At 36.8% G+C, this 18,889-nt stretch overlaps 1 protein-coding gene across 4 annotated transcripts in view; it reads right to left on the bottom strand.

The window, feature by feature from the left end:
• Window positions 1-18,889, bottom strand: part of USP9X (ubiquitin specific peptidase 9 X-linked) — a 461,171-nt gene that overhangs the window by 84,999 nt on the left and 357,283 nt on the right. For all 4 annotated transcript variants that reach the window (XM_059158617.1, XM_059158618.1, XM_059158616.1 and 1 more), the window contains 8 exons: window positions 14,917-15,170; window positions 9,467-9,612; window positions 7,305-7,384; window positions 5,309-5,421; window positions 3,864-4,082; window positions 1,365-1,480; window positions 903-1,154; window positions 693-831 (listed from right to left, as the gene is read on the bottom strand). In XM_059158617.1, the coding sequence (XP_059014600.1) occupies window positions 693-831; window positions 903-1,154; window positions 1,365-1,480; window positions 3,864-4,082; window positions 5,309-5,421; window positions 7,305-7,384; window positions 9,467-9,612; window positions 14,917-15,012 (1,161 nt within the window). In that variant the 5' untranslated portion in view covers window positions 15,013-15,170. The remainder of the gene's footprint in view (window positions 1-692; window positions 832-902; window positions 1,155-1,364; window positions 1,481-3,863; window positions 4,083-5,308; window positions 5,422-7,304; window positions 7,385-9,466; window positions 9,613-14,916; window positions 15,171-18,889) is intronic.

The raw sequence follows: 18,889 nt of genomic DNA, 5'->3' as shown, positions 1-18,889 counted from the left end.
GGGTCTTGGCTCAGGTCATGATCTTATGGATTGTGGGATTGATCCCCACGCCAGGCTCTATACTCATTGGGGAGTCTGCTGGATATATTCTCTCTCTCCTTCGTTCTTTCTCCTTCTGCCCCTACCCTCACTTGTGTAACTCTCTAAAATAAATGACAGCTTCAAAAAAAAGGGGGGGGGCAAAAAAGCAGGATCTATGGTAAAGTTTCCTAAACATTCAACATTAGAACAGTATGAACAGAAGTGCTTAAGTGAGGTTCTTAAAATAATAAAATGTTAATTCATGTACACCTTCTTCCAGTAATTGTATTTCCTGTTTTAAGATCTGGAAGTGGCATCAGTGAAGTGAACGATAGGCCACTTCATTCATCAGGTACCAGATACTATCCAATCTATCCCCAAGATCACCTTTATCTACTCCACTTCAACCAAACCCTCCCAACAAGCTTATAATTACTTTGGAATACCTACATTCAGCAGTAAATTTATCAAAGATGTGCGAAGCTACCTGTATCACTACCAAATAAGCTATGTTATTACAAAAAGTTCTGAGAATTAAGAGTCATAAATCAGTCCCAACATGTCCCAGTCTCAAGGTTTTCTTTAAAATGTTATTACTATGTTAAGTAAAGCCATTCTAATTTTTGCCTTAGGCAGATTTTTATTCATGAAAGAAGAATCAAAGGACTTACTGCCATTCGTTCAGCTGTGAGCCACTCTTCCTCCTCAGGGTTACCATGTCGATGAGTGTAGTAAGACACACTAGATATCACCTTATTAACCTCATTCAGTGCATTCATCTTTCCATTGAAAGACGAAATTTGCAGTAATCTAGAAGAGAAAGTCAGTGTTAAATAGGATTCTAAATAATCACAGTTTATTTTAAGAGGAAAACATCTTACCTAAGTATCATTTTTAACCTAAATATTTCTAAATTTTTTACAGTTTCTTCTTGTCCTGGAACCCTTGAAGCCAAATTCTTCAAAGATTTAATAATCATTGAAAGGGCATCATTTTTGGCTTCATTCTTTGCTTCTTTTTTCAGCTCTTCATCAGTTAAGTTTTCTAAAAACTGTGGAACCATTTCTATTACTGGAAGAAAGTACTTTTTCACTGTATGAAGAGTGAGAAACTCATAGCATTGCCCAAATGGTCTGAAAGAAGAAAGACAAAAAAAACCTCTTGTAATACTCACTTTCTTACAATCAACTAGGACTAAACTCAGACTTACTTACATTGCTTTAAAAAAAATCCAAGTTATCAGTTAAAGAGGAAACCATACTTGAAAAAAAGAAAATTTTTTACCAAGGAATTAAGTAGCAATTCCTAGAACACACTGAAGATTCATTTGAAAACAAACTTACTTTATAAGGGCTGCGATTATTTGAACATTTAATGCTGATCCATTAATAAAACGATCATGCAAAATCTGGAACCCATTCAAAGTGCCAAACTTGTTGAGAAGATCCACCAGCCAACCCTGTAATAGAGTTAAAGAAAAAGACTGACTTCCTACTTTTAAGGAAAAAAACACCATCTGAAGTAATTTGATTGAAACAAACTAGAAATAGGAAATTCAGAAATAGAAAATTATGTAAAATCATCTTTGAAATAAATTACATATTATTCACAGTAATCCTGTCTATGAGAAAAAAGCATAAGCAGCAGTACAGATCAGATCAGTAGGGCACAGCTGGATTTACCAAAAGAGCTGGTGAACAGGAATTAGAAGCCATGTTTCTATTTCAGAGATCCCATTATAGAGTATCTTATTATCTGAAAGTTATTATTTAAAGTTTAGGGGGATTAAAAAAAAAATCTTTGAAAAATAAGGAAAGGATATTTGGTAACCTAAGATAATGTCTGAATTCATTTTTTTAAAAAAAGATTTTATTTATTCATTTGATGGAGCGATAGAGAGCACAAGTAGGCAGAGCAGCAGACAGAGGGAGAAGCAGGTTCTCTGCCAAGCAGGGAGCCCAATGTGGGGCTCCATCCCAGGACCCTGGGATCATGACCTGAGCCGAAGGCAGACGCTTAACCCGCTGAGCCACCCAGGCGCCCCTTGAATTCATTTTTTACTGTAGTTGTAAATAATTAAACGTTCCCTATAAATACAATAATCTGAAAGCTTGAGAGCAAACTATTAATTAAAAGCTAACCACTGGTATTATTATCTGTTGTTCTTAACTAGAACATACTGGTTAATGCTTTTGCTGGCTCACATGAGGGCCCCAGTTCTCAGCTTGAGGTAAACACAATGCAGTTAAGTATGGATCATCTTTCAAACTCTTCTGTAAGGGACAGAAGTAACTAACGGTACAACGCAACTGAAACAGCCAATGGTGAGTGGTGTTAAAGCATGCTTACATGTAAAAACTTAAAACAATGAAGAGATTATATACAGATCTACAATCAAATGTATTTAAAAATTTATGTACCCAAGATAACCTTTTATACCTTGGTTTCTTCTAAAAGACCACATTTCAGAGTCCACTGAGGGAAAACCAAGGGGAGGAAAAAAAGGTAATCTTGCTAAGTCCTTAAGCAAAAATAACTTATACAGCTACTCAAAAACAAAAACAACAACAAAAAAAACATGTCTAGGACAAAGGGAAAATGAAGTATAAGGTGACTGCTTTCAAACAGACAATATGTAAGCTAAAGGTAGTTTTGATAGGATTTTATGTCAAAATCAATTAAATTCTCCACTAAATGAACGACACTTTTCTATGTAAGTTCATTATAGCATTTTCCTACATTTTTCTTTGGTCTTAAGAAGCTAATTCAAAACAATTAAAAAGCTGAGCATTTTAATTCCCAGTCCCTTATGGCATTCAGCAATTCTGTATTTCCATTTCTCAAGTAACTGGAATGAGACTAACAATCCAATATACTCAATAGTTATGTATACATATATGTGCTCAAAATTTTTAAAAAAAGTCTAAAGCTAATCTTCCTATGTTTTCAGCTATAACATATCGTTTAACACATTTTGAGGATTTTCACTTTTAACAGAATAAACCTAAAGTTTTATGTATAAATTCAGATTTTCCTGGCTGGGTTTTCCTTTTTACAAGGCCCACAATATTAAAAAGTCTCCTAAAGGTGCACCTGGGTGGGGCTCTCTACTCAGTGCGGAGTCTGCTTCTCCCTCTTTCTGCTTGTGCTCTCTTGCTCACTCTTCCTCTCAAATAAATAAAAATCTTAAAAAACTGAAATAAAAACTCTCCCTAAATTCTAAAAATTAAAAACTATATATTATCTAATATTTATTAAAAGATGAACAGTTTAGGGATAGCTTTGTTATTCTGAATACTATTTATGCCAATATAGATAATTTACATTCGAGAACTTTTACAATGGTGTGTGTGTGTACATATATGTGTACACACACACACATAGATATTTCATTACTATTTGCTTCCATTTAGAATTTTTATAATTTTACTTTAATGCCACATTATCAGGCATTTGTAGGATATATACTTGACCCTGAAGTCAAAACATTAGAATGTCACAGTGATCATGGCCTTGGGTCAAAGTCACCTCCTATTCTATTCTTATTAATGAGGAAAGTATGGCCTGCTTCATATAACCTAATTTATGACTATTTCCCAAAGGGCTGAGCAGAAGACAATGGGAACTAACTACATGGAGAAAGCTAAAAGAAAGAAAAAACAAAAAGACAAACAAAAAAACACAACTCAAAACAATTTTGACAGTTATGCTTCAGTAAAGCTGGGGAAGAAAACAGAATCCAAAACACAAAACAATGCAAAATCCCTTCCTCACGTCAGATCTTTTATTGCTCTGTGGCAGAGCAAAACTGTATTAATTATGAAAATAACAAACCAACACACTTTTGGTGAGCGAGGGTCTGGAGAACGAGCAAAGAGTTCATCTTCAGGCAATTGAACACTTGAGGAAACAGATTCACATGGACGTGTACCATTGTAGATATGGAATTTGCAATGAGGATTTAAGGCCATGGAGAGAAGTTCTAGAAGTGGAAACCAGTCTTGGGACAACTTGGCCACACATAGCTCCACCAGACGATGAGTATTGTTGATAATACACCTCTGTTATATGAGAAAGAAAGGGCATTTGTAAGATCAAAACACTGCAACTCCAAATAGAAATATCTTCCCATCTTAACTGTATTTTAACTATGATCTCTCCATATTTTAATACTGATCAAATGTTTAATACTGAGATCAAACTGATATACCAAAATGCCAAATGAACATTTACTATCTTTTATATAGTACTTACTTTAAAAAGCCATTTGCAACAGCTTATGAAATGAAGTAGACACTGCCCTCTGTCTACAGACAAGGTCCAAATTACTATTTTTTCCCCCTCTTTGGAATTTGTACACAAGAAGCAGCAATTCTAAAATCTACACAATATATTAATTATCCAAGATGGAACAGATTTGTTATTGTCTGACAGCATCTCCAAAGTTTCCATTTCTTCACTTACAAAGTTAGTACGATGATGGGATTTTTGTGCTATGGTTGTATTTGAAAAATAGTCCACAGAGCACAAAAATATCTGCCTCACAACTTATGACCAGATTTCCAGAGTGGAATAGAGAACAGAGACTTGGAGTACTTACAGCATTTCATCAATCTAAGATGCATGTTTTACTTTTTCTCTCAAATTTCATTTATCAATGCATAGGAGTTTCTTCAACTGAAGGTGTTGTAAAGAAAAACTGTGTCTGCTTCTGCCAATCACTTGGGCATACCATGAACTTTAGACCATTTAAGGATTTTTTTGTTTCGAAAGTATAATTTGATTTCAAATTACCAAAAACTCTTTGAATAGTCGTTTGTTGTTTAAATTCTCAGGAGACTTTTTACCCCTCTAAAATGCTATGGTTGAGACATACAGAACAGGTTTCTTTCACATCTCTTTCTGTATGATTAAGTTTACTTCTCTACACTGACCCTTTGTGTCCCAGATACCAGATTGCCCATCTTGGGTGTTCTCCTTCCTTAGTGGTACATAAAATGAATCTGTGGTGCATCTCACAATTAATGAAACGCGGTAACTTGGCTAGGGTCACAAGATATCTGAGAATCCAGGAGAGTCTAACTCTAAACCTTACACTCCAAAAGATCATGCTTCCTTTGATAGAAATTATTATTTATAACAAGTATATTTAAAGTGCCTCAGTATTACACCCTTTAAATCAATTAATTTATCAAATATACAACCAAATATATATTTTACAAATATATGAGAAAACATTCACAGGCATCACTATGAAAATCTGATTAAAGTCAAATGCAAGACTCACATGAATTTCAAACTTCCAGCCACTCACTGCCTCATCTGTAAGGATTTTAGTGAATGATATTGTTAGCCCATCTCGGAAAAATCGCTGACAAGCTTCACTTTTAACATCAAGGCCTAAGAAAAGGGAAGAAAAATGAATGTAAAGAAAGCATTTTTCTGATTGTCTCAAAATGCCCAATTACATGGTAAAAATAAACTTTTCACTAATAGCTAAGAAGTTCAGACTAGCTTTGGAAAAAACTTATACCATTATCTATTGTTAAGAGATCAAAAAGATAAACAGACAAGTATTATCAAAGTTCCTATGTGTCAAAAAGGTAACTGATTCAGAAACAAAATCTTAAATGAATTTTAAAACTACTTAATTGTATAAAGTACATCAAACCAAATAAGGTGAATTGAAAACATTTCAAATTAGGACTCTATACCTTAAATGTAAAATGGTTACCAGTACCACTGAAAGGGAATCTAAATGCTTCATTGCATTTTACTCTCTGAAAATAAAAACTTAGAAAATGATGTTTCACAACTATTTTTAAAATCTTATTTTGGCTAGACACCAATACCCTTAGAATACTCTACCTAAGTGTTTCACTGAGTAAGATAAATTGTTTTGTCTCAGTGTCTTTCACTGCCCCAGCATCTATGCTTCTTTATAGCTTTGCTTCATTTCATCTGACTTCAGAAAGGCAACTGAGCCACATGCCCTCCCTGGCCAAACACAGAGAAAATTTTTTTTGTAAGTATTATTTTTTGGTGTTAGATAAAGAGTATGAGCGAGCACGGGGTTGTACAAGGAGGGCAGAGGGAGAAAGAGAGAGAATCTTAAGCAGATTCCACACTCAGTGCGGAGCCCAACTCATCAGGGCTTGAGCTCACCACCCTGAGATCATGATCTGAGCCAAAATCAAAAGTCAGACGCTAAACCAACTAAGCCACCCAGGTGCCCCTTGAAAATCTTTAACGTTTGAGGACAAAGTGAAAAGTTATTCAATTTGTATATAAAGTGTTCTGTGATTCTGAACTGTGCAGAAGAGAGGACTTTTAAACTCAGTATTATATTTAAAAACCTGAACCTTGACCAAAATAAACCACCGTCCCAGAAAAGAAAGATGGGGATGGGCGGCTACATGTCCAGAGAATGTCAGTGAATATTAAATACCATTAGGTGTTCTTACATATCATTATACAGTCAGGACCTAGAACATGCCTAGTATAAAAGTCTTCAAAAATTTGCTCAATTAATAAATGTGCAAACAAACAAAAGAAATTTGGTGGTAAGCATTTGCCATCTGGAAATGTATTTTTACAAGATTAAAAAAGGTGTGGAGGCTTTCTTTAAATGAAGGAAGGTAATTATTCTAAGACAAAGGAAATATCACCCTTGCCACGGAGACAGACGTAAGCAGATTAATTTTTATAATCAACTTCAACTGTGATAATCCTAATGATAGTTAGAATACATCCATGGCTACCCAATTACAAAAACTGAAATGTTATTGCCATTTAACTTAATCTCCAATGCCTCAAAAACGAAGAGAATATTATAATAGTTGTCCTTTGCTAAGAGAATTCAACTATACCTAGAGCAGACCAAAGTAATTAGAAAGTATGATCAATTCCATCATCAAGCTTTCACTTCTAGACAAGGTAAAACACTAGACCTTATCTTTCAAGTCTTTTTATCTTTTGTGGGAAAAATCTTTTCTTAATTAAAAAAATTAATCAACATGTAAACTAGACAGTTTAGTTTAAAAATGAATATACAAAAATTTTATGTGGAACTTCAGCAAGTTCACGAACATGCCCTGAAGGTTGTCCAAAGGCTCTGAACCCTTGCTCCAGGGATATATGATAAGCCACAGCAAAACTTAGTGAGGTGTTCTAGTCCAGGAATATCCAGTAAGTGCTTATGACAGAGAACAAAGTCTTCAGGGATGAAGTGAAACTCTATTAGTAGCATGCATTATGAAAAGCGTTAAGAACACCTAACTTACCTTTTTTACTAAGATCAATAGCAGCTTCTAAAAGCACTTCTAATTCCCCTTTCGGCAAAACTGGAACCACCCATCGAGGCCTAAGAGTTTTAATAATATAAAAAGCAGTTTATTGGTTGTACTCTAAAGCACTATAAATGACTAATTATAATTACCTCAGCATGAAAATATTAAATATTAGTATTAAAAAACATTAAAATATTAAAACAACAAGGTTGGCAGAATATCTGCTTTGTGAAACTAAGCTCCATCTGTCATCTCTACAATTTTCTTTTAAAGGACTGTCAAAAGATAGCAGGGGGGATTATTTTAATATCACAGAACATGAAACTACAATAATCAAGTGTCAATTAAATAGATACCTATTGTTCAAGTTCATAGAAAAGTGCTCTTTCAGGATTTGTTACAATGAACCTCTCAGCGGTCTTCCATTTCCTCACAAAGGAGAAAAATTTAGGTGGAAAATAACAGAATTCTGCCTCAATTCATAATTTGTCTATTTTTCCTGGAAGTCAAGTGAGATGTGGCTCTCCAGGTCTCTCTGCCTCCACAGGTACCCTTCTCCCTCCAACAAGGATGCAACATGCACCCAAGTGGTACTTTCTCTGGCCCCAAGGGCAGCCCAACCATCTCTGTGGCCGTCCTTCCCTATATCCCTTCCTCCTCACTGCTCCCAAAACTCTGGTTTTGAGGAAAAAGTGTCCTATGTAATCTATTAAAAACAAATGCATACTACCTTTGTGATTGCTTTTATTCACATTAAAATATAGTATGTATTTTTCTTCCCCTGAGAATTTGCTAATAATGCAACTTTGTCCTCAAGTCTGCTAAGAAGTACCCTTTACTAACAACCTCCAGTCACCAGACAGAAAGAAAAAGCAACAGTAAAACCTTTTGCTATGTCTCTGTATAGAAAAAGAATAGTCAGGGACATTAACTTTACAGGATTTCTGATTTTTTTTGCTACAATTCATTGTATACCATTATTACAGGTATCTACTGGAATCACAGTTAATATGTTCCTTCAAATATACTATTAAAAACAGTGAGTTAAAAACAGGAAAATTTTCAAAAAAACAAAAAAAACAAACAAAAAAAACACCAGGAAAATTTTCAAGATAAAGTGAGGAAAGCTAGTTACAAAATGATGTAGTAAAAATCTATCTGTAGAAAAAATCAATACAAATGATAGTAAACATAATGTGAAGAGCATACATCTTATTGTAGGTAATTTTTTGTTGGGATGTGTGTACAGAAGAAGGATATTGCAGAAATTTATCAACATAGTATTTCCATGTTTAATAGTACATAATTTTATTACTTATGTAATCCGAATTCTTTGGGAAAAAAAATATAAGGAGTTTCCCTTCTATTATATACATTAACAGCATTAACTTATTTTTATAAAGTGAAAAAGAACAAGAAAATTTAGTAAGGCAAATGCTTATATGTGTGTGTATTTTCCTTTTTAGGGTAGGGGACGGGATTTGTCACACCTCCCTAGCATGCACTCATTGAGCCCACAGCCTGGTGGAGACCATAGCCATGTGGGGATTCCCCTACACACTCTTTCCTTATCTTCTTTAAATCTTAATTTCCCCTGTACACAAGATTAAACTTTCACTCTCTCTGAGTCTTCCACTTCAAGTATAAAAAATTATACTCTGAACTTGCCCCTGAGGAGAAGATCAAGAAAAACAAAGGGCTGAGATGGTTAAATGCCTTAGGCTAGTCAAGGGTTCAGAAGAGGCAGGCTCTGAAGAACTCAATGTTCTAATGACCTGGCTTACCTCAGGACCATGCAAAAATTAAGAAATCATCCAACTACGGTAGCAACCAACATACCAAAAAAGGGAAAAAAATCTTCATAAACTCTGAAAGAGGGAAATCACATATATGGTTCTACTTCAGAAACACACCAGCCAGCTTGGGTCATCATCATAAATCTAAAAACTTTTATTGACATTGTTACTCCCTGATTAAGAATCATGAGTTACAAAGCACTTGGTAAGCGCTAAGATGTTAAGGCTTTAAGGAGGAAATGTGGCTACTGTGGTATTTCTGCCCACTCTCTTTTCTTACTACTAATTAATATGCTGCAGAACTGTTGGATTTCCTGTGTATTACACGCTTTAAAACAAAACAAAACAAATCAAACTCACCTATTGATCATATCATCCAACTTTGCCAGGTCAGTATGCGGAAATGCAGGTTCCTCATCTTCAAGCTGTGGTGGGGCATCACCTTGACCTTGCTCATCTGGGGGAGTTGCCGGGGAATTTTCATTGGAAGAATCAGGCGATGAAGTCTTAATTAAAAATTAGATATTCCAGATTTAGGTTTTTATAACATATGTACAGTATCTAATAATACAAACACCAACAGAGATTAGGGTAAAAGAATAAAATTTTAAAGATAAAATCATTGTAAACTTAAAATGTTTCAGGTATTCTTTGTGCTATGTTTTAAAATAATTTTATTTAATCTTTAACATCCTAAGAAGTATTGAACAGCCATTTAAACAAATTCAGTCAGTCAGTAATTAGCCCAAGGTCACACAGTTCCAACTCTACGGTCAGGATTTGAATCCAGGTTTCCCATTATACAAGCCTTGCCACAATAGGAATTATTGTACAAATATGAAACAATGCATTTCACATATGGAAGGTTCTGAATTGTAACTTTCATTTTTTAATTTGAAGGGGAAAATTCTATTCAGCATTTTCCCTTGTCTCAAACTACTACCCAAACAATTATTAAAACTTCATGGTTCAGAGCACCTGGGTGGTTCAGTGGGTTAAAGCCTTCGGCTTAGGTCATGATCCCAGCGTTCTGGGATCAAGCCCCGCCTCAGGCTCTCTGCTCCACGGGGAGCCTGCTTCCTTCTCTTTCTCTATCAAATAAATAAATAAAATCTTTAAAAAACACACACACAAAAAAACTTCATGGTTGTGGTTTCTAAGTAAGCCATGTCTTTTTTTTTTTTTTTTTTTTTTAAGTATTTGACAGAGAAAGACAGAGAGATGAGGGCACAAGCATACGGAGTGGCAGGAAGAGGGAGAAGCAGGCTCCCCAGTGTGCAGGGGGCCCAATGCAGGGCTCAATCCCAGAACTCTGGGATCATGACCTAGCCAAAGGCAGATATTTAACTGACTGAGCCACACAGGTAGCCCTAAGCCACGTTATTTTCAACAAATCGGTCTAATTTTACTCACTTTCACTTCATTCTTCATTTTTAGAATATCCTTCTCTTTCCCCCTTTAGATGCACATTATATTTCTGTAACTAAGTAAATGAACTTTATGACTCTCACATTCTTCTTTCGAGAGCAGATGGTACTGTTTCTTTTAAATTGAAACTGACCTAAATTTTAACCTGATTTTTACTCATGTGTTCTTGAATTTTCTACCCATTGTAGGTTGATGGCCCTTACAGAAGACGAGGGATCCTCTCCTATCTTCTGCATCAGTAAATGCTTGTACTCAAGACAGCTGGGTATATCACCATTAATATGTTCTACTCACAAAAAAATTTTTTTGAAGACTTTATTTATTTATTTGACAGAGAGAGATCACAAGAAGGCAGAGAGGCAGGCAGAGAGAGACGGAGAAGGAAGAGCCCGACGCGGGGCTCTCACAAAATTTATACATGAACTCACAGACCTAATTTGCAACCAAATGGTGAACTTTTACTTAAGATGGCGAACATCATCCAGAACAGAGCTAGTCTCAAGAAAAATAACGAAATCTATAGCAATTCAAGTGTTAGAAGCCCAACAGAAATATTAGCACTTAAAATATGTAAGTCAGGGGGTGCCTGGGTGGCTCAGTGGGTTAAGCCTCTGCCTTCAGCGCAGGTCATGATCTCTGGGTCCTGGGATCGAGTCCCGTGTGGGGCTCTCTGCTCAGTGGGGAGTCTACTTCCTCCTCTATCTGCCTGCCTTTCTATCTACTTGTGATCTATCAAATAAATAAATAAAATCTTTTAAAAAAAAATGTAAGTTTTAAAAAACCCCTTCCCCTGATATATATTTAGAAATAAAGATACAATAATGAAAACATCTGTAATACCCACAACAACAGACAAGCACTGCTGACAGTTCCAATTATTTCCCTGCAACCTTTGTTCTAGGGAGCCAAAAATCCCATCGAAATTTTAAAACTGGGATTATATCTGCTTAAGTCTATGCCCTTTCCATTCAACATTTGAGTGTTTTCCCACATCATTAAGAATCTTTTTTAAAAAAATTGACTAATGGTTACATAGTATTAATTAAGTTAATTAAGAGATATTTAGTATTTTGCCACTTTTGTCGCCAACATAAACAGAGCTGTGGGGCACCTGTGGCTTAAGCCTCTGCCTTTGGCTCAGGTCATGATCTCGGGGGTCCTAGGACTGAGCCCTACATCAGGCTCCCTGCTCAGCAGGAAGTCTGCTGTTCCCTCTTCCTCTACTACTTGTGCTCTGACAATAAAATCTTAAAAAAACAAAACGTAACAAAACAAAACAAACCCAGAGCTGTAAAGAGGGTTGTGTTTTTTTTTTTTTTAAGGTTTTCTTTATTTATTTGAGAGAGTGTGTAAGAGAGAGATGAGAGGGGAGAAGGTGGGAGGGAGAAACAGACTCTCCATGGAGCTTGGAGCCTGATGTGGGACTTGATCCTGGAACTCTGGGATCATAACTTGAGCCGAAAGCAGTCGCCCAACCACCTAGGCCACCCAGGCACCCCAAAAAAGGTATTCTAAAATATATAAATCTTTGTGTTGAACTTTGGTTTTTCTGTAGGATAGGTTCCTAGAAATACAATTACAACAATAATATAAACTCTTTTAGGGGTATTGACATATATATTGCCAAAATACATTCCAGAAAGTTTGCACCCTCCTAACAACTGCACCCAAGAGTTTTTAAGCCCACAGTACCTTTGCCAAGGCTGTTTCATTCAAGACCAAGTTCTACTACATACCAGAGGCAAAATTTTCTTCCTGTGGAAATTATATATCCTTTCTCCTTTAAAAATTATAGAAGTGAAATTTTATATTGATCTTAGAAATTCCCTTTATGCCAATATGTAAAAAGTATATTCCCAAATGGATCCATAAATTGGATAATGATTAATGTTATGGTTATTACTCCTTGGTTCAAAGGGTCAAATCTTGTGAAGTAACTAAAATCCTAATTTTAAAAAGTAGAGAGTAAGAAGGCAAAAGTGAAGGATTCTACAGTAGCTAAGAATGTAGTTTGTTTTGTTTTAATCATCAGTGTTCTCAAAAACAAAAACAAAAACAAAAACAAAACCCCAAAACCAAAAAAACACAACACTCAACCACTATTAGACGGATGAGAATGTAATACAGATGCATTAACAGGTGGATATCACAAACCCAAGAGCTCTAAAAATTATCAAGTGTACCTTAAAATAAAAGTGATATTAGAGGGGTGCCTGAGTGGCTCAGTGGTTTAAGCCTCTGCCTTCGGCTTGGGTCATGATCTCAGGATCCTGGGATCGAGCCCCACGTCGGGCTCTCTGCTCAGCAGGGAGCCTGCTTCTCCCCCTCTCCCCGCCTGCCTCTCTGCCTACTTGTGATCTCTATCAAATAAATAAAATCTTAAAAAAAAAAAAAAAAGTGACTTTAGAGCAAATGTTTAGTATTTATTTAAAGCCATGCAAGCAGCAAAACACCGAAAAAGAACTCAGAACTCCATGCACAATACAGGTATAAAACAGAAAATACAATGGAGTATTATTCAGCCATAAAAAGAAAGAAATCTTGCTATTTTCAACAACAGGGATGTTTCAAGAGGGTGTAATGCTAAGTGAAAGAAGTTAGAGAAAGACAAATACCATGATTTCACTATGTGGAATTTGAGAAACAAACAAAGACAAATGGAGACAAACAAAAATCACTTTCATTTTTTTATTTGCTAGAGAGAGAGAATACAAGCAGGGGCAGCGCAAGGCAGACAGAGAAGCAGGCTCTCCCCTGAGCAAGAAGCCCAGTGTGGAACTTGATCCCAGGAACCTGGAATCATGATCTGAGCCAAAGGCAGATGCTTAACCAACTGAGCCACCCAGGCATCCCCCAAAAAACACTTTTTAAAAAAACTTTAATTCCAGTATAGTTAACATCCAGCAGACTCTCCAATATAGAGAACTGGTAGCTGCCAGAGAGAAGGTAGGTAGGGGATAGGTGAAAGAGATGAGCACCAAGTAAGGTACAGAACTGTTAAATTATACTGTACATGTGAAACCAACATAATACTGTATGTTAATTATACTTGAATCTTAAAAGTAAGTAAAATTTAAGACTGATGAATCACTGGCCTCTACCTCTGACACCAATATTACATGTTAGTTGAATTCAAATTAAAAATATTTAAAAAATAAAAATAAATAGAGAATGAAATATACTCAAAGTCTTCTAGCTCCTGGTTTAAAAATAGATTCTTTGGCATCCAACACAAATCTCTATGTTTAACGAAACCTGAACACTAGGTAACAAATATATGACCCTAAGACTTAATGATTCTGTGTGCAACTTGTGACTACTACTTCAGTATTTTATGGCTTAAACGTGGGAACTGGAGAAGAAAACGAATAAAGGTGACACATTTATTTGGAAAAACAAAATTAAAACCTGACTTGCTCACTTCTTCAAAATGGCAGAAGGAGAAGAGAGGGCAAAAAGAGAGAGAGCACACATGCACATCTCTTTTCTACCATTCCTATAATAGATTGTCTAATCTATAGTAACTGGACAAAAAGAACTTATCCCCAAGTGACAAACTTAAGTACCCTATAGTAACAGTATTTTTGCCTAAAACTTATCCATACGGAGTTCCACATAAACATGCACCAACTGTAAGCAGCATGTCTGTGATTCATGTGCCTGCCCCTCAGCTATAAATTCACCTGTAAATGTTGTTTGAGCTGCACATCACAAATTTAAGTGTGTCTGTCTTATTCGGGTATTACCCAATGCAAGTGTATATATTAGAAAAAGTAGCTGAGGGGCACCTGGCTTAAGTCAATTGAACGTCTGCCTTTGGCTCGGGACATGATCTCAGGGTTTTAGGAACGAGACCATCTCCCTCTGCTTGTGTGCTCTCTTGCTCTATCTAATGAATAAATAAAATCTTTTTTTAAAAAGTAGGTGAAAGGGGCACCTGGGTGGCTCAGTGGGTTAAGCCTCTGCCTTTGGCTCAGGTCACAATCTCAGGGTCCTGGGATCAAGGCCCACAACAGGCTCTCTGCTCAGCAGGGAGCCTGCTTCCCACCCCTCCCCTATGCCTGCCTCTCTGCCTACTTGTGATCTCTCTGTCAAATAAATAAATAAAATCTTTAAACAAGTAAAGATTTTACTTATATGTCAGAGAGAGAGCACAAGTAGGCAGAAGTGGCAGGCCGAAAGAGAGGGAGAAGCAGTCTCCCCTCTGAGCAGGGAATTCAATGATGCAGGGTGTGATCCCATGGACTCTGTGATCATAACCTGAGCCCCAAGTAGATACCAAACCGATAGAGCCACCCAGGCACACCCCAGAACATGCTCCATTAAGTGATATCATAGGAGACATACCAATGTAGCTTTAACTAGTATCTTAAACATCCTACCTGATTCTGTTGGAGGGGGGGCTGAGACTGTCCATCAGGAGCCTGGCCCTGGCTGTCATTCCCTCCTACCGGAGAGCCACGAGTCGTGGCTGTCATACTCGACACAGGGCAGATCTTTGCAATTTTGTCTGCTTATGTAGTTGTCTTGAGAAAAGAAATTATAGTCCACTTATAGAAGATGAAGTACCAGCATTTGTCAGTCTTAAAAAGCTCCAATTCAAGAATAAACCATCTTGCAGAGACCATTGCATAACCTATAAGAAAAAAAAAGTACATTTGTTTTAGATTTAAATTAAGAAACTGTTCAGTCCTAGTAGTACCAGTGAATCTAGTCAAGAGAAGGTGGCTATATAACGAGAGCATAAAGTGAAAAGCTAAAGCCTCATTAATACCATACTCAACTTAAACTGGTAACTATAGATCAGCTTGTACCAAACCACAGCCTTATGTTTCAGCTTTCTTTTGGAATTCCAAAGACATTATCAAGGTATTTATAGTAGTCATTTTGATTCAATCATGGAATGGCAAAAACTGTCTCGGATTTGCTAATACCTTCAATACACTGTAAAAATACCATATTCAAGACATAAGCCAGGTAACAAAATATTATTTTTTAAAATATTTCAGGAAAGACTGTACAACTAACGTGTATCATTATTGTACAAGGGCATTATACATGGCTTTTTAACAAGCTTGTAACCGGTTTAAACGAAACTTTACAACTTTGGGGGAATTTTTCGTTGGAAAAAGGTCAAACTATATACTACTATTCTTAAAAGAACCTATTTTGTCAAGTGATCCTGATTCTTCACTTTTGCCAAGGTTTTGGTCACAGGCATTCCCAGAGGCGTGACAGGGCTACAAGACCACAACTGTTTAACAATGGAATTATTTGTTACCTGACCAGCAAAGGTGTACAGGGGAATGCCAGCAAGCCCTCAATTCTATATATTCATTTTACCAGTGGCTCTGATCCTTAGCTGCATACTAAAATCATCTGAGATGCTTGGAAAAACAGTGATGTGCACACCCCTCTCCAGACTGAACAAATTACTGCATCTGCACGTGAAGCCTAGGTATCAGTACTTTCCATAAATTCTCCCCTGGTGATTGAGAATTGTGCCATGAGATTGAGAGCCATAGCTGATGAGTTATAGTATTTCATTATAAGGCGAGCATACTTTCCATTTAGTCCAGAACAGTCCATGTTTACCTCCAATTTAAACATAGTCACTTGGGGCACCTGGGTGGCTCAGTCAGTTAAATGTCTGACTCTTGACTTTGGCTCAGGTCATGATCTCGGGGTCGAGGGGCTTGATGCCACAACTCTAAGATCAGAACCTGAGCTGAAGTCAGACATGTAACTGACTGAGCCAGCCAGGCACCCCTAAAATCAATACATCTTTAAAATTAAATTTTTAAAAACAAACAAATAAATAAAATCGCTTAACCCAGAGATATGTCCCTAACAAGATTTTGTTTCACTTATTAGATTTGTGTAACAACAAAGTTTAAGACTGGTAATATCAAGTACTGGTGAGGCTAAAAACACACACAGAAAAATATCTAATACATAAGTGAAAATACAAAAGAGAACATGATTGAGCAGCTCTCTTTCACTTTTGTTTTCCAGTTTAATACACCCTACATTACAAAAAAAATCCACATGAAGTAAACAATTTTAAAAACCCGGAGAAACTAGCTAATAATTTTCTTTAGTCATTCTGGGTCTGCTGGCAAATTATTTGAGTACTTTTCTTTCCCTGCCACTTAAATTTATCAGCTCATCAATTCAACTTGATTCTTCTCCACTTCAAATTTGTTCCATTTCTTCTCTTTGTTTCCCAACCTGGGTTCATGATCCATTTGTATGCTCCCGTCAAGGATGATCCCCTCACTCTTTTCCTGGATGCCTTGTTATTTGTCTATAAATATGCTTTAGTCTCCCTTACTAAAAAACCACCAATCTGTATCCTTCCCTTTCCCCCCAAATCTGAAATATCTCTGCCTCCCCTTTCACCTTTTCCATTTTCCCTCATCATCTGGCTGGGTCCAAGCTACCAAAATTGCTTTAAGCCGGTGGGTCTTAACTGAGGAATACGGATGGATTTCAAGAGTAACTCCCCTGAAACTACAGACAAAGCTTTGTGAATATGTACATTTGGCAGGGAGAATGTTTGCTTCATAGATCACTGATGCTCTACTATGGCAAATCGAGTAACTGCTTCTTGCTATTGTGTGCCCTCTTCTCAGCACGAGTTACAAGTGGCCACCACTACTTGAACCTCTGAGCTTCCTTGGTTTATACAATCCTGGATGACATCAGGTTTCCTTTCCTTTCTACTACTTTTCAAAGGGGATGGTGGCAGGTAGTAGTGATGTCAGTGAGGACTCGTTTTGAATACTGAAACAGGTGAGAACATCCACTAAATCGTTCACTCTCCAAGTGTGGAATTGAAGCAAAACTTAGGAATCTTGAACTTAGAGCCAGTTATTCACAAAGAAGTCAACACACATGTACTCAGTAGTATAATCTCAGAGCCTCCCACCCCCCCTTAAACACAACCTCCACCTGGCTACCACCTACTGAGAGGAAGTGAGTCACAATCTTACGGGGCAGTAGAAGCAGAAGCACAATATATTCCCAAGTATGGGGAAAATCTAGGAAAGAAGACAAATCCTGAAGCACACCAAAAAATTAAAGCCAGGTTTTTTTTTCTTTCTAAGTAAATTTTTACTGTTTACACAAAATGTGGTGCTTTTCTAAAATTAAAAACCAAGCATCTAAAAAGTAACTTGAGGGACACCTAGATGGCTCAGTCAGTTAATCTGCTTTAAGCCCACATCAGTCTCCCTGGTCAGCAGGGAGCCTGCTTCTCTCTCTGCCTCTGCCTGCTTGTATGCTCGCTCGCGCGCTCTCTCTCTCTCTGACAAATAAATAATCTAAAGAAAAAATAAAATAAAAAGTAACGTGACCAAAGCACAAGCAGAAAGTTAACAATTACCTGGTCCACTACACCAATACTATCTCTCTTAAAAAAGTCTTTCCAGGAAGCAATCCAAGGACGAAAGAATGAATAAACAAAATGTGGTACGCACATACAATGAGATATTCTCTAGTGTTAAAAAGGAAGGAAATTCTAGCACATGCTACAACATGGATAAACCTTGAGGACACCGCGCTAAGTAAAATAAGCCAGTCACAAAAAACAAATATTCTGTGATTATACTTAATATGAGGTGCCTACACTAATACAGAAAGTAGAAAGGTGGTTACAGAGGTTGCAGGGAGGGAAGAATAGGGGGTTAACAACAGGCACAGTTTCAGCTTGGGAAGATAAAAAAAAGTGAAGATGAATGGTGATGGATGACAGTGATGGCTGCACAATATGAATGTACTTAATGGCCAATGAACTGTACACATAAAAATGGTTAAAATGATTGAATTTAAGGTTGTATATATTTTCTTACAATAAAATTGTATATATATAGCACTGATTGCTCTCTTGCTTTATAGTCCTTTAACATTGGGAGACCATTTCAGTTAAAGTATCTTAAAATTATATCCTCATGTTGTTTTATACTCAACATCCTTCTATCTGTATGTATCCCCCAAAACCCTGCATCTATAGACAAATCAAAACTATCTGGCAAAAGTCTGGAAATAAATTATTCTAAACGAAAGTATTCTGCAGATTACTAAGAACTATCCCTTTAAACAAACTAACTTTAGGGGCATCTGGGTGGCTCAGTTGGTTGGGCCTCTGCCTTTGGTTCAGGGTCCTGGGATCAAGCCCTGCATCAGGCTCTCTGCTCAGTGGGGAGCCTGCTTCCCTGCCCCTCTTCTGCCTGCCTCTCTGCCTGCTTCTGCTCTCTCTGCCAAATGAATAAACAAAATCTTTAAAAAAAATAACTTTAAGGTAAATGGAAAAGCAACCTCTCTGCCAAACAATATACCTTTTACTCTGACCAC

This window comes from Mustela lutreola, chromosome X (genome assembly GCF_030435805.1).
Source record: "Mustela lutreola isolate mMusLut2 chromosome X, mMusLut2.pri, whole genome shotgun sequence".
NCBI classification, from domain to species: domain Eukaryota; kingdom Metazoa; phylum Chordata; class Mammalia; order Carnivora; family Mustelidae; genus Mustela; species Mustela lutreola.
The sequence above is the reverse complement of the archived record's forward strand: the minus strand, read 5'-3'. Positions and strand labels throughout refer to the sequence as shown.